The sequence below is a fragment of the Rattus rattus genome, chromosome 1 (genome assembly GCF_011064425.1).
Source record: "Rattus rattus isolate New Zealand chromosome 1, Rrattus_CSIRO_v1, whole genome shotgun sequence".
Taxonomy (NCBI): Eukaryota; Metazoa; Chordata; class Mammalia; order Rodentia; family Muridae; genus Rattus; species Rattus rattus.
Genome location: NC_046154.1, coordinates 155517307 through 155532374, shown reverse-complemented (window position 1 = coordinate 155532374; position 15068 = coordinate 155517307). Strand labels below are relative to the sequence as shown.

Genomic DNA, 15068 nt, shown 5'->3' with positions numbered 1-15068 from the left:
CACAAACCCCAAAGAAAAAGAGCACTACATATAATGTATAAAGCAAGTTTAGTGGTATTTTCAAGGCTCCGTGCCTAAGACCACTGACTTCTCTTTCAGATGACCCATGGTAATTCCTAGCAACTACACCACACAGGTTAACAACCATCTGTAACTCCAGTTCCAGATCAGATATTCTTCTAATCTTTCCCAGGAACTTACTGCAATGCAAGCAGTGCAGACATACATGCAGGCAAACACTTATAAAAGTTAATAAATGTAATAGAAGCTCAAGGTGATGAGGGCTTAGGAGACAAGTGTTAAATGGAGCAGGATGGGGAGAGAAGGTTCGAGATTTGTTCAGGATTGATGTGACAAGCATCACATACCTATTCAAGGTAATTAATTTAGTTCTACAAAAAGCCAGCCCTCCTCCCATCCCCCTTTTAAATGAGACTGACCAAGAGATGTTTTACTTGTTTTTAAGACTCTGGCTAACCTGGGAACTTGGTATGTAGACCAGGCTGGCCTCACAATCAGATCCCCGTCTCTCCCACCAGGCTCCAAAGTTTAAATCAATCCTAATTGTCCCCTAACAGCTCACATGTTGAAAGCTTGTCTCTCTCTTTTTTTTTTTTGGTTCTTTTTTTTCCGGAGCTGGGGACCGAACCCAGGGCCTTGCGCTTCCTAGGCAAGCGCTCTACCACTGAGCTAAATCCCCAACCCCTGAAAGCTTGTCTCTTTCTGGTATGGGGGCTTCAGAAACCATCTCCTTTCTTCCCTTTTCTATCCTCCATAAAGCAAGAAGTTCTGCTGTTCCACTTGCTCCTGGCCTTCATATCTAGCCTTACAATAGTGTATTTTAAGGTTCTGAAACAAAAGCCAAAGTTATATGTCATCCTGTTTTTTTTTTTTAACATAGTCTCCTGTACGCTGGTTCCAAACTTGGTATGTAGCTGAGGATAATCTTGAGCATCTAATCCTCCTACTTCCATATCTCAAGTGTTATTATTATAGACATATGTCACCATGGCAGGCTTAAGCTGGTTTTTCTCAGCTGTTTTGTCAACAGAATGCTGACTAGCTTAGAGTAACATTTTGTAGACATTTTCTGAGACAGGCTCCTCTTTTGTAGCCTAGGCTGGCCTTGAACTCATGATCCTCTGCTGCAGCACAAAGTCCTGGGCTTTCAGAGACCATGACATTACAGAACAAGACAGTTCTTGCCATCATGTGGGTGAAGTTTCTTGAGTATGAGGACTTGCATATCCCATGCTTAGCATATTGCAGGTCTCAAGAATGTTGAGAGGTTGTGCATATTTTAATCCAGCAATTGGGAAGCAGATCTTTGTGAGTTTGAAGAAAGCCAGGTCTACCTAGTGACTTCCATACCAAGTCATGGATATGTAGAGACCATGTCAAAAACAATACATGGGGGGCTGGAGAGATGGCTCAGCGGTTAAGAGCACCCGACTGCTCTTCCAGAGGTCATGAGTTCAATTCCTAGCAACCACATGGTGGTTCACAACCATCTGTAAAGAGATCCGATGCCCTCCTCTGGTGATGAATAAATCTTTAAAAAAAAAAAAAAAAACAAACAAAAAAAAAAACCCAATACATGGCTGGCAAAATGGTTCAGTGGATGAAGAAGTCTGCTACCAAGCTTTAAGAGCCAGAGCTCCATTCCCGTGAGGTGTAAGCAAATGGATTCCTGCAAATTGTCTTTTTACTTTCGTGGTACTCTGTTCCACGGGTGTATCCCCTACCTGTTCCAACATATAAATGCAGTAATTCTTTAAAAGACCTGTGTATCATATGTGTACCAAAGTCTAGAGAGTGTATCAGATTCCTTGGAACTCACAGCAGACAACAGTGAATAAACCACCATGAAGTTGCTGGAAGAGGAACCCAGGTGACCTGGAGCAGGTTAGTGCTCTTAACTGAGGAGGTTGAGGCAGAAGAATAGCCATGAATTTGAGTTCTTTTGGGCTACGGTTTGAGATCTTGTCTCAACAACAACGACGACGATGACAAGTTTCCTGATCACATTGTGTCACCTAGAGTTTAAAAAAAATTTTTTTTGAGACATGGTCTAGAACTCACTATCAGACCAGGCTGGTTTCAAATTCAGAGAGGTTCTCCTGCCTCTGCCTCCCAAATGCTGGAATTAATTAAGTTGTAGGCCACTATGCCCAACAAGATAATAAAAAGCTTTCAAAAAGGATTTTTCCCATATAGTATCTGCAAATAAGAGGAGAGGGAGAGGGACAGGGAGGGGCAGGAACAGAGGAAGAAGGAGGGAGAGTGAGAGAAAGAAACACACTTGAAGGTCTTTTTTTTCTTCTCCCTTTTCTTTTTTTCGAAGCTGGGGACCGAACCCAGGGCCTTGAGCTTGCTAGGCAAGCGCTCCAAGCGCTCTACCACTGAGCTAAATCCCCAACCCCACACTTGAAGGTCTTAAACACCTTCAATTTACTTTTTGGGAAAAGATCTAACACCCACTGAGTCCATCCAACAAGAAGCCACAACTTTATTAGTGATAGAAACAGTACAAATTTTAAACCAAGCTGTAGTTCCACTTTTCAAACACCAAAAAGGGGGGAAAGGGGAAGGAGGGTGTTCTTGCTGTCAAATAATTACATTGTTAATTCCTGTAAAGAAGAAAAAAAAAGATAATTAGAGGTGTTTATAGGCTGAGAGGTAGAGAATTCAGGTCATTAAAATCTAAGACAGTCCAGGCTTTGGAATGAAGCATGACTGAAGGGCCACTCACCATAATAGCATTTACAATATCGTTACTGTTGTTTTTCAGGGCTCGGACAGCCTTTTCTCTTGACACATTTGCTTGTGACATGACCAACTCTATGTCCTTAACTTCCACACCCGTTTCATCAACCTAAAAAGAGGGGGAGGGGGAGGAGGAGAAGCTTAATAAATCAAAGAGAAGAATAACTTCCAAAGTGCTCTGAAGCAAAAGTTGCCAACACAGAGAGGTTTGAGTAAAGTCCTCAGACTCTGTGGATTACCTCCTCTTCTTCGCTCTCCTCTTGGACAGTCGGCGTCTGTGTGTTCTCCTGAATGTTGGAAACAGCCTCTCCTTGAACTTTGAACTTCTCAGCAGCTGCCAACTGTGCTTGCTGCGACAAGTCCTCAATCTACAGGGAGGCACAGGCAGACGTCTGTGAGTGAAAATTGCGTCTTGACAACTAGATGCCACAGACATTTTTTCTTTTTCTTTTTTTTTCCTTCTTTTTTCTTTTTTTCGGAGCTGGGGACCAAACCCAGGGCCTTAAGCGCTCTACCACTGAGCTAAATCCCCAACCCCTCTTTTTCTTTTTGGCATCACAATTGGGGCTTAACCTCTCAGTAGCAGCAGCAATGAATTATCTGACCCCAAATAACAGCAATACTGGTCTGGAGCAATACACCTGAAATTCTACTGACCTTGGCCTCCCCAAACACTATGTAGGTATCTGAAGCTGGGCTCTTGTAGACATCCGGTTTTGTAATGACAAAGAGGATATTTTTAGATTTCCGGATAGTGACTCTCGTAACCCCTGTAACCTGTCGAAGACCCAGTTTGGACATGGCCTAAAGAGAAATGAACATTAAGTTTCTAACTTTAGGAGCAGCTTTAAACAAAAGACAAAAACAAAACAAGAAACAGCCCCAAGTGCTGGGATTCCATGTACACACACCCCAAGCCCCGATCCACATGTATGACTCCTTACCTTCCTTGCCTTTTTCTCACTCCGACTCTGCTTGGCTTTACTAACAGGTTCCTCATCGATCTCAGCCGCGGCTGCCAGCTGAGAAGACAGAAGTTTTCTTTTGAGACAGGGTTTCTCTGTGTAGCCCTGGCTATCCTGGAAGTCAGCAGATCTTGCCTCAAACAGATCCAAAGCTTTGGATGCTTGCTTGAATGTGGTTTGCTTTACAAAAAAAGACTCACAGTTCAAACAGCCTCTCAGTTGCAGACCTTCAAGCAACTTTCCCCCCTTTTTTGAGGCATATTCTCACTGTGGCCCAGGCTAACCTTCAACTTCTGCCTCAGCCTTCCAAGTACTAGGATTATAGGAACTAGTCGCCATACTTGTCCTCTAGTGCTTTCTTGACTCAATGTAAGTAACTAAGAGAACACGTACCTGGGCCTGTTGTGTGGCTGTCTGTGTGGAATCCTGTTCCTCGAGTTCTGGCACTGATTCATCACTGTCAGACTCTGTTCCCGACCCTAGGGTAACAGGTTAACTTGTATTATTTTCAACAGTAGAATTTTAAGAGGCGGTACCTCCTCATGACCTGTCTGAACTAGCTGTCACTGCTTTAGGCAAGGCCTTACTTACAAGGCTAAATGTAAGCCAACTGGCTTCTGTGACCCAGCCCAAGGCCCCCTTTCCTCAGATGTGGGACAGTAGCTAGATTCAGCTAGGCAGCTTATGTGCTGGGACTGCCTTCTCTCTTAAGGTGTTCGCTTCTTGGCACAAACACCAAGCATTCACAATATTCTAAATTATCCCCATCCAGAAATAATCCGATAGAAGGCATCTTTAGAAGCAATTAAGGGTTCTGAAAACCCTTGGAAGGTTTTTCAGAAGCAGTTGTGCACATACGTTCTGCCTCTCAAACCACTCACAGAAGGAGTTATGAGGTACTAAAACAACCTCCATATTGCTAAACCTTATTATCTCTCCCTCTTCTAGATACAGACCCATGGTTCCCCACTCCCAAACACAACCGGCACATCCTGACTTTCTTTCAATGGAAGGGCCAAGCATCAGTAAAGTCTACTGAAGAAGAGGAAAACATATACCCACACCATTCTCAGGCCGGGAAAAACAGCTCTCTACCCTCTACATTCTTAAGAAAAGGAAGTCTCTGGGCAACTGGCAGTTACTAAATCTAAGAAGAAAAGGAATAGCTTCAAGGTTTTTTTTTTTTCTCCTTTTTTTCCCATTTTAATTACTTTTTACAAAAGCAAATTCCAGGCCCAGGGACAAGGTTAGTGATGTGATGAGAATTAGAGTAAAGGTCTGGTAGAACTTGGTTTTCAGTATCAGCTCAGGTTAAAAAGGATGTTAGATCCAGAGCTTACTTAGTCTGGATCACTTTACACAAGACACAAAGTATTACCCGAGATGACAGAAACCAAGATTTAGTTCGTATTCCTAGAGCTTCTACATTTAAAGTTACCATTTTATGTACTACGCCCAAACTCAAGCAGACATACTGTACAAAGCGACGCATCCTAGTTAGTACTGGTGGGGAGCCCAAGAGGGGTGTGGGCAACACACCATGCACACAGCAAACCAAGGCAAATACCCTTGTTGTTCTTCAGAACAGGCTGCTTGGCAGAGGGGGCTGGGGCAGGGATCCCAGCAGGTTTAGGGGTGGGCATGTTGACCAGGATCGGCTGGAAAGGCACTCCCCCAGAGACTGCTTCCGGGGGAATCAGAGGCGGCAGCTCATCCTCATCTGCAGGGACTGGGAGCTTAGAGGGTGATTCCAGCACGGACTCAGGTGCCGATTGAAGAAATGGCTGCTTAGGAGGCAGAGGGGGAACTGGGGAGGGAGCAAGAGTCAGGGAAGCTGCTAGGGTAGGCTTTGGAGCCACAGACTTAGACACAGCTTTTGGAAGGACTTTGTCAGAGGTAAATGCTGCCTGAGGAGTAGCTACCTGAGACTCCATGGGTCCCTTTGGGGAATGAACAGAATCGCTGCCTTTTGCAGGGCAAAGAGGCAGAACTTCTATAGGTTTTGAAGAGTTTTTCTCAACAGGGACTGTCTGAGGGGCTAGAGCTACCGCAGAAAGGAGGCCCTTTGTATCTTTCTTAGCAGAGGGATCTGGGCACTTAGGAGGCGAAGCAGAATTGCGCTTGGTTCTTGGGACTTTCTGAATGGGAGCAGTGATGGACAAAGCACTTTCTGGAGCAGGTGCAGCAGGCACTTCTGTGAGAGCTGCAGGTTCTTTCTTTGCTGGGAGCTTTTCAGATGCCTGAGGGGTAGTAGTTGCTGTGCTACAAGCTGTGGACACTGGGTAAGTGTGGGAGTCTTTTGTGGAAGAAGTAGGGACGGGTGAGAGAACAGAGGCCTCTTTAATAGAGGGAAGAGTTGTAGCTGGGAGAGTAGAGGCCCTTTTGGAGGATGGGACCTTTTTAGGAGAGGAAGAGTTGACTGTGGACGTGAGAACTCCTTTGGACACTGAAATTTCTGAGGTCTCTTTGGGGGCCCCTTTGAGAGATGGAGTTGTTGAAGTCTCATTGGAGGTCTCAGTGGCTGGAGCCTTTTTACCAGATGGGATGGTTGTGGCCTCTTTTGGAGCTGTTTGAGGAGCTGAAGTAGCTGGGGTCTTTTTGGAAGAAGAAATCTTGACTTGGGGAGTTGGGGAAAGGGAAGCGGCAGCTAGGGCAACAGAAGCATTTGCAGTAGTTGGGGCTGCTGGGCTTTTGTTGGAGACAGGAATAGCAACTGGGGCAGCTGAATTCTCCTGGGGGGCTATTGTTGATGGAGCCTTTTGCACACAGGGAACCGTCTGTGCCAGTGAGGTGGTGACAGCTTTAATAGAAGAGCTTGCTGGAAACTCGATAGGGGCAGAAGTGTTTTGTGCCTTTTTGGAAGATGAAATTTTGGGGCTCTTTGTGGGGGAGGGAGGGAGGGCTGCTGGACCTTCTTTGAGATCTACAGTCTTTGGGGTCTTTTTATGGGAGGAGGGATGAGTCTCTTTGGGGGAGACAGCAACTTCCAGTGTCTCAGCAGGGACCAGCACTTTGGAGGCTACGGTCGCTGAGGCCTTCTGTGGGGTGGCAGGCTTCTCTGGTGGTGCAGTGGTGACCCTTTCAGAGGGTGGGGCTGCAGTTGTGGGTGCCTTTTTGGGGGAGGGAGGACTTTCTGCTAGAGTAGTAGGGGCATCTTTAGGAGATGGGGTTACAGGAACCTGTTTAGGGACTACAGTTTTGGGAGTCTTTTTGGGGGAAGGAGGAATCTCCAGTGGCACAGCTGTGACCCCTTCAGGTGGAGTTTCTTTGGGATCTACAGTTTGGGAAACCTTTTTGGAAGATGGGGTTACTAGCATTTCTTTGGGGCTTGCCATTTTGGGGTTCTTTTTGGAAGTTAAGGGAATTTCTAGTGGTGCAGCTGTAACTCCTTCAGGAGATGGGGTTGTGGGTGTTTCTTTGGAGCTTGTTCTCTTGACCTTCCTGGGGGAGGGAGGAATCTGCACTAGTGCAGTGGTGACCCCTTCAGGAGATGGGGCTGGAGTTTCTTTGGGGACTGCAGTTTTGGGGGCCTTTCTGGGGGAGGGAGGAACCTTCAGTGGTAAAGCTGTGACCCCCTCAGAAGGTGCTGAAGTTTCTTTGGGGGCTACAGTTTTGGGGCTCTTTTTGGAAGGTGGGGTTGCTGGAGTCTCTTTGGGACCTGACATTTTGGGAACTTTTTGGGGGGATGGAGTTGAGGTTTCTTTGGGGGCTGCAGTTTTAGGGGCTTTTTTAGGGGAGGCAGAACTCTCAGCTAGGGTATTAGAGGCACCTTTGGGAGATGGGGTCACAGGAACCCGTTTGGAGGCCGGAGCTGTGGGGGAAGGAGGAATCTCCAGTGGTATAGCTGTAACCCCCTCAGGAGACGTGGCTAGAGTTTCTTTGGGGGCTTCAATTTTGGGGGACCTTTTTGGGGATGAAGTTGAATTTTCTTTGGGAGTTGCAGTTTTGAGGGACCTTTTGGGGAATGAGGTTGCTGAATCTTCTTTGGGGACTGCAGTTTTTGAGGTCTTTTTTGGGGAGGGAGAAATCTCTGATACAGCTGCGATCCCCACTGATGGGGCTGCTGGAACTTCTTTGGGGGCTGCAGTTGTGGGTGCCTTTTTGGGGGAGGGAGGACTTTCAGCTAGGGTAGTAAAGGCATCTTTGGGAGATGGGGTTACAGGAATCTGTTTAGGGACTGAAGTTTTGGGGGCCTTTTTTGGGGTAGGAGGAATCTCCAATGGCACAGCTATGACCCCTTCAGGTGGAGTTTCTCTGGGGCCTGCATTTTGAGGCATCTCTTTTGGAGGCAGAGAAACCTCCAGAGGCACAGCTCTGACCTCTTCAGGCAGAGTTTCTTTGGGGGCTACAGTTTTGGGGGACCTTTTTGAGGATGAGGTTGACTTTTCAACAGGTATTGCACTTTTGGAGGTCTCTTTTAGAGGCAGAGAAATCTCCAATGGCACAGCTGTGACTTCGTTAGAAGGAATTTCTTTAGAAACTGCACTTTTAGGGGTTCTTTTGGAAGATAGAGTCACTGAACTTTCTTTGGGGGGTTGAAGTTTTGGGGGGGCCTTTTTGGGGCAAGGATTAATCTCCAGTGGTACAGCTGTGACCCCTTCAAGAGATGGAGTCACTGGAGTTTCTTTGGGGGCTGCAGTTTTGGGGGCCTTTTTAGGAGAGGTAGGACTCTCAACTAGGGTAGCAGGGGCAACTTTGGGGGATGGGCTTGTTAGAGCCCCATTGAGTTGGTCAGTGGCTGGGGACTTTGGTGGGGAGGTAGGAGCTGCATGTGTTAGAAGAGGGGCCTCTTTGGGAAACTGGGATGTTGACACTTCTTTGGAGGCTGCAATTTCTTTTGCCTTTTTAGAGGTGATAGCGGGGGCACCCTTAGGAGATACGGATTTTGGAGTCTTCTGTGGGGAGGGAGAAGTCACAACTGGGGCAGTAGAGGCAACTTTGGGAGTTGAGGTTGCTAAAGTCTCTTTCGGGGCTGTAGTTGCTAGGGCATTTTTGAGGGAGGTGGGAATCTCTGTAGGAGCAATGAGGGCTTCGTTAGGAGATGGGGCTGCAGGGGCCTTTTGGGAAGACAGAGAAGTCACAGCTGGGACACTTTTGAGAGACAGGCTTGCAGAAGTATCTCTGGGGACTACAGTTGCTGGAATCACATCTGATACAGTAGGGTCCAGTTTAGGAGACTGGACTGCTGAGGTCAGTCTGGAAGCTGTAGCCGTTGGTGTCTTTTGGGGGGAAGGAAGAATTTCTGCTGGGGTCTTTTTGGAGGATACAGAAGTTTCTGTGGGACCAATAGAGGCGCCTTTAGGGCCTTGAAAAGAAAGACCTGCCTCTGGGAGAAAAGAAGCCTCAAGTGAACAATGAGGAGAGGAAACATTTCCAGGAGAAACATCTGAGGGAAAAGAACCCTTTTTGGATGCAGTCCGTTTAGTCTGAGAAGACACAGAAGCATTTGGGTGCCCTTCTTGAGAGTAGTCTGAAGACTCCATCTGAGAGACAACATCAACTTTCTTTGCACTGGAAAAAGAAACTCCAGCTGAGGGAGGAGCAGGAAAGGGTACAGACTTAGCAGTAGTCACAGAAACAGAAGCATTCTGGTGGGACAAAGCCATAGATGGAGCCACAGGACAGCCTTCAGAGGCTAAAGGAACCAGAGGTGAATTAGTAGAAGGAAAGGTATCTTTGGCAGTTCTAGGGACCAGCCCTTTAGAATCACAACTTTCTGAAAGAAATGGAGCCATTGCTGGGGCAGTGACAGAACTTTTGAGAGGCTGACTGACAGGGTTTGGGTTCACATAGCCGGCAGGTGGGGAGTCCAGGGTAGTAGGAGCACCAGTAGCAATGGCTGGTTGCACCACAGGGGCAGGCCCTCCTGTAGTCTTCTTTGTGTCTTCTGAAAGCACCTCTAAAGAAGATGCGCTTTGAGAAGAGGGAGACTCTTTAAGTGCTACTGGGGCCAAGGTTTGTACAGTAGTATCTTTTCTGATAGGAAGCCCTGCCTGGGCTGGAGAAACAGGGGCTCCTGCATTTACTGAAATCGGAAGATTTTGAAGGCCTTCAGAGGCTGGCAGAGGAGACACAGGTACCCCTAGAGTAGTTGACACTGAAGGGGCAGGAAACGGCTTGTGAGCAGCAGGTACTGCAAGTGAAGAAACAGGGGACGCTGGGTCTTCACTTTTTATAAGACCCGATGAAGCTGGAGGAGACACATGAGTGGCAGGTGCTACAGACAGGGTAGAAGGGTTATCCAGTGCAGGGTGCATGGCTCTAATACAAGAGACAGAAGTTTCTTTTAAGCCAGGTTTTTGAGGAGGAGGAGGAGGAGGAACCTGAGTCACCGAGGGCTGCAGAGCAGCATTAGAACTTTTGGGAGTGAGAGGGGCTGCAGGAGACAATGAAGTACCAGCCTCATTTGCAGAGCCAGAAGAGCTGCAGGTTTCCTTAGTAACAGCTGAGGAGCCTTTGTCAACAGATGGAGCTGCCCCAGAATCAGCAGCCAGCTCATGTCTGGAAGGAAGAGGAGAAACTGCCGATCGCTCAGGTGGGTAAGAGGCTGCAACAGAAGGATGATCTACAGAAATGGTGGTGTTCACTGTAAGACCTGACTGACCTGGAGGCTGGACAGGAGAATCCAAAGAACTGTGATGTAGAAGTGGACGAGGAGAACCCAGGGAAGCTGAGGGTGCTGGGGGGATGCTGGGAGTTACAGTGCTCTGAGGTGGTGAACTAACAGGTCCCCTCAGGTCAAGGCTTAGCAGACTTTGTGTCAGAGCTGAGGAAATGGGAACACCTTTAACTGGGGAAGTGATGGACAGTGTTTGAGGACAGGATGTTAAACCAGGCTGAACAGAGGCCAGGGGGTTTTCAAGGTGGGAAGGAAAAGCACTGACTACATCTGGAGGACACGGGGTAGTGCCTTTCAGACTCGGGGTTCCCTGAGAGGGAACTTGACTGGTAGAAGCCTTTGATTCTAAGAGAGGGATGGAAGCTGTCAGAGATGTCAATGCCCCTGACTCTGCTCCAGCAGCTGATGGAGGTAAGGTGAGAGGGTGAGGGGGACACACAGAGCTCTTCTGAATAGAGCGAGGAGCCAATGCCACCAGAGACAAGGGAGCAGAGGAGGAACGGGCACCTTTCTGAGCTGGACCTATCATGGGAGAGGCCAAAGCTAAGGCAGCTGGGGAGATAGGAGGCCCTATCAGGTGTGGCAGGAAAGTTGGGGCGGGAGGGGCAGCTCCTGAGGGCACAGCAGTTTCTGGCTGGGCAAAAGGAACTTCAAAGGGGGTGGAGGGAAGACTAGAGGGGAGTGGAGAAGACTGATGGGCATCAGTCACTAGAGGGCTTTGCTGGGGGCCCAGGGAGGAAGGAGAGGGAGATCCAGGCTGCCCTGGAGCAGCAGTAACATTCAAGGCTGAAGACATAGGAAGCACAGCTGGAGAAAAGCAAAAATAAAATAAAATAAAAATCAAGACAAAACAAAAAAGGAGATAAAGGGAGTGGGAAAGGTGAGTTGTGCAGCCCAAGTTGGTAACATGCCTCACAGGAAACAACCAAGTTTAAAATCTGAGAATGATAGTCACCACACAGGATTAGAAACAGGTGACAAGCAATATCAACTCTGCCTGTGCATATTTCAGTGTTTAAGTGGACTTCATCCTTCAAAATCAACTATTTTAAGGTGGGGCAGACAGTCCAAGACTAACTAGCTCATCTCTAAATGGGGAGCACAGGCCCACACCCTATTACTCATTAAGCCTAGGGTTTTACACATGCTATGCAAGAACGCTACTACTAAGATATATATATACCTTAGCCCTCTTTTATGAGACAGTCCTACCAATTTCTTAGACTGGCCTTGAATCTACAATTCTTGGCTTCTTACACCCTGTGGCACTAGCCACCAACCCAGAGTAATTTCCTCCTCCTTCACAAAACTGACACTATTCCCAATGTTTTGTTTTTTAGACACAGTCTCACAGTAGCCCCAGGAACTTGGGGTCATCTCTATCTCTGATTGGATTAAAGGAGTGTGACCACACTTCACCCAAATCTTTTCTGGTCATACTTTTAGACTTCTAGGGTGGGGGATGGTATGAAAACCGAGAATACTGGCTCTTTAACTCAGTTAGGGCTCAGAAGAGGACAAGGTGGGGTTATATCATGAACTAAACCCAAATTGTTAAGTTATGCTTTAGAAATGTATGTATGTATGTATATGTGTGTGTAATAAAATACACGCTCTCTGCTCCTTAATCCAGATAAGCATGCTATTCCATCTAAATATTCTACTATTTCTGAAGGAGCATAGTTTCTGCCATTCAAGAGACAACACTGGATTAAATCAGAGTCAATAAAACAATACCTAGAAGGGTGTGAATCATTAAAACATCCACTTAGCCACTTTATTCTCAAATTCTTATAGTACAAGATTATAGGACAAAGAGGAGGCGGGGCCAGTCTTTCTGGAGAACTGGTAGGTCAAAGACTTCTAATTATAATGCAAATACTTCTTGTACACATATTAACTAGAATTTAAAATATGCCTACATTTCTTGCTTTTGTACTATAACCAATATCCTGATTGTTTTCACTCATTTCAGTAAGAATAATTAGTTACAGACATTAAGGTATGCCCTCAATACAAGTGCAAGTTCAGACTAATTAGGAATTCTTTTAACACTAAGGACTGCTTTAGAAATTATTTTAAAACCTGGGACCAGGATATTCTAAATTCACTTTCAGCTTCTACATTTGTAAAATAGAATTTAACTCTTGTTGAGCTCTGAAGTTGCAGATCCCCAGTGACCATTCCTTCTCCACACTGCCCATTTCCCAGCTCAGGGTCCCACTTCCTTTCTGGTCTAGCAGCTGGATTAATCCCTTTGGCTGCTAAAATCAGACAGGTGGGGAGGGAGGACTTTAATGCTTTTAAGTATAAATAACTTTAATTCCGAAAGAAAACACAAACTGCCATGAGTAACAACAAAAATTCCATTTAAACAAAGTGGAACTCAGTCTGTAGACCAAGATGGCCTGAAACTCAAGAGATTTGTGCCCATGCTTCCCAAGTGCTGGATTAAAGGCATGCACTACTGTCCAGCTCTTATCGAATGGCTATCCATAAGGTACTCTTCATTTAGTTCTGTAGAGCTGACTCAGCAAACAAGTCCATTCACCCTTTCCGAATCTCCTTTTCAAGAGCTCTATCAAAATGTGTTAACCAGCATTTCAGTCTATCTTCAGACTAAATTCTATTTCAGTTGAAAACCCCAAGAATTTATTTCAGTCTTATGTAATGGAGCATTATTAACCCTTACAAGTTAACTAACTCAGGCTGAGGCTTAGGTAGGACAGGCTTAGAAGCAGCAATAGCTCATCCAGACATGTGATGAACGGCTCCGTGCCAATCATGGCTATCTAAAACCTCGTCCCAACTTGCTGGCCGGAACTTCACCAAAGCTCAGATCTCCTTGGCCTGCTTGTGCTACCCAGTTACAACAGACCAGAACCACCCGGGCCCCTTCCCTACTCGGGTTTCTTATATCTAGATTCTACAGAAGAGCTTTTCAAACAGCTGGTGTATCACAAAGCAGGCTAGGGAACCCATGTAGAAATCTCAAAGACACAATCTCACTTTCTTTCCCTAAAGATTCACCACCCCCCAGGCAAGACAGCAATTAAATTGTGTACTAAAACTACAATCCCTTGTTAAAATTTTCTTTGAACGACAGTAAACTACAATAGGCAGAAATATATTTGTCCCTTTACCCACCATGGGTCAATTTTAATTAACAGCAAAAGAGCTATGGGCACCTACCTGTCTCAGCCTGAGGCTGTGGCAACTCCTGCTCTGTAGCAGGGACGGTTTCTGTGGCTTCACCGGGCATTTCTGAAGGGAATAAGATGGAAGCTCCGAATTAACTAGGGTGAATTCACCTGCCTATCCCAAGTATTCTGCCTAGTCAAGTATTCAAAAAGAAAAATGCATAAAGCCCATTAAAAGAACAAATCCCGAGGGTCCGGACGACAACCTCCCCAAAGCGACTGGAATCAGGGTGCCAGGACCCTCAGATGTCTGCTAAAGGGATCTGACCTCACGGAGCGGTTTCACTTAGCAGATAGCTGACTTCGCACTGGCCAGGTCCTTGTTTTCACTCTTCCGATCCCACAAGGACAGCAAATCCCAAGGTCTGGCTCCTAATCGTGAGATTTCAGGCGCTACCTTGGGCCCCCTTCCGGTCCTAACATTCACGCCGCTGAGCCTGGGACCCCTAGACTCTCCTGACCACTTCGCAGAGCAAGAATACGGGGTGTCCCAAGTCCCGACAATCCCTTGCCACAGGACGAACGACGTTGCGAGTTCCAAGGCTGTGACCCCCTTAACCTCACCCAGATCCCTGTGGCGCCCTTCCCAATTGCAGGCGCGCCCAGCCTCTCCTGCTATACCCCAATGGTTTTCACGTTCCGACGCCTAAATCCGGGGCCGGACCCGTGGCCCTTCTGTCCTGCTTTTGCCCGGACCCAAACGCAGACCCCATTTTGTCCGCAGGCGCGGGGGCGAGTTAAGAACTCTGAGCTCCACAGAGCCGCCAGTGCTCCTTAACTAAATGCCCGGGACCGCAGAGCTCGCAACAGGCGAGGATGGCTACGGATGGAAAGTAGAGGCGCAAGCGGCACTTACTGTGCGGAGAACACGGAACCAAGATGGCGGTGGAAAGAGAGCGAGCGAGCCCGTGACCCACGCCTGTTGCAGAAGGAAGCGGGGCACCAAGAGGCGGGACCAACATATAGTTCCGGGTCAGGCGCGCGGGCCTCCACTTCCTGTAGGGAGCAGAGCAGCTGTTGTCCCAGCTCGGTGGTGGCGCGGTCTAAATAAGGCTAGGAATTCCTAAGTGGACACGCGGGCCTGGCTGGGGCTGTAGGGGCCACCCCGCCATGGCCTTGACCTCGAGGGACGCTCCAAGACCGTATGCGAAATAGCGACAGCTGTTTTAAGAACGCGTCCGTGTTTGCTCTTTGAGAGAAGGAGTTGCGAATTAACAGCGAACGTCACAGAGCCCGTGTTCGCGCCATTGGAGAGAAGTGACCTAGGTTTAAATTTTGGAAAGAGGATTTAGGGCAGCAAAAGCTCGGTTATTTCCAGGAAAGACCTCAAACACAGAGCATAAACACAATTCGCGGGGTTGGGGATTTAGCTCAGTGGTAGAGCGCTTGCCTAGGAAGCGCAAGGCCCTGGGTTCGGTCCCCAGCTCCGAAAAAAAAAAGAACCAAAAAAAACAAAAAAAAAAAACAAAAAAAAAACACAATTCGCTTCGCCTGATACCCTGGGCACTTCTCAGATAT

The 15068-nt window shown here is 47.2% G+C and overlaps 2 protein-coding genes across 3 annotated transcripts; both read right to left on the bottom strand.

The window, feature by feature from the left end:
• Positions 1 to 2484: 2484 nt before the first annotated feature.
• LOC116905848 (nascent polypeptide-associated complex subunit alpha) lies at positions 2485 to 14526 on the bottom strand. Of its 2 annotated transcripts, none has more exons than XM_032908823.1 (8): positions 14407 to 14526; positions 13543 to 13614; positions 4125 to 4210; positions 3711 to 3788; positions 3424 to 3570; positions 3006 to 3134; positions 2753 to 2875; positions 2485 to 2630 (listed from the first exon to the last, which is right to left on the bottom strand). In XM_032908823.1, the coding sequence occupies exons 1-8, from the start codon at positions 14510 to 14512 to the stop codon at positions 2616 to 2618; spliced, it is 756 nt and encodes a 251-aa protein (XP_032764714.1). In that variant the 5' UTR covers positions 14513 to 14526; the 3' UTR covers positions 2485 to 2615. The 2 variants fall into 2 exon arrangements, with proteins under 2 accessions (XP_032764714.1, XP_032764722.1); XM_032908831.1 differs by lacking the exon at positions 14407 to 14526 and adding an exon at positions 13819 to 13917.
• LOC116905838 (nascent polypeptide-associated complex subunit alpha, muscle-specific form-like) lies at positions 4217 to 11524 on the bottom strand. The gene has a single exon (XM_032908813.1). It carries the CDS (start codon positions 11144 to 11146, stop codon positions 5225 to 5227), a length of 5922 nt encoding a protein of 1973 aa, XP_032764704.1. The 5' UTR covers positions 11147 to 11524; the 3' UTR covers positions 4217 to 5224.
• Positions 14527 to 15068: the final 542 nt, after the last annotated feature.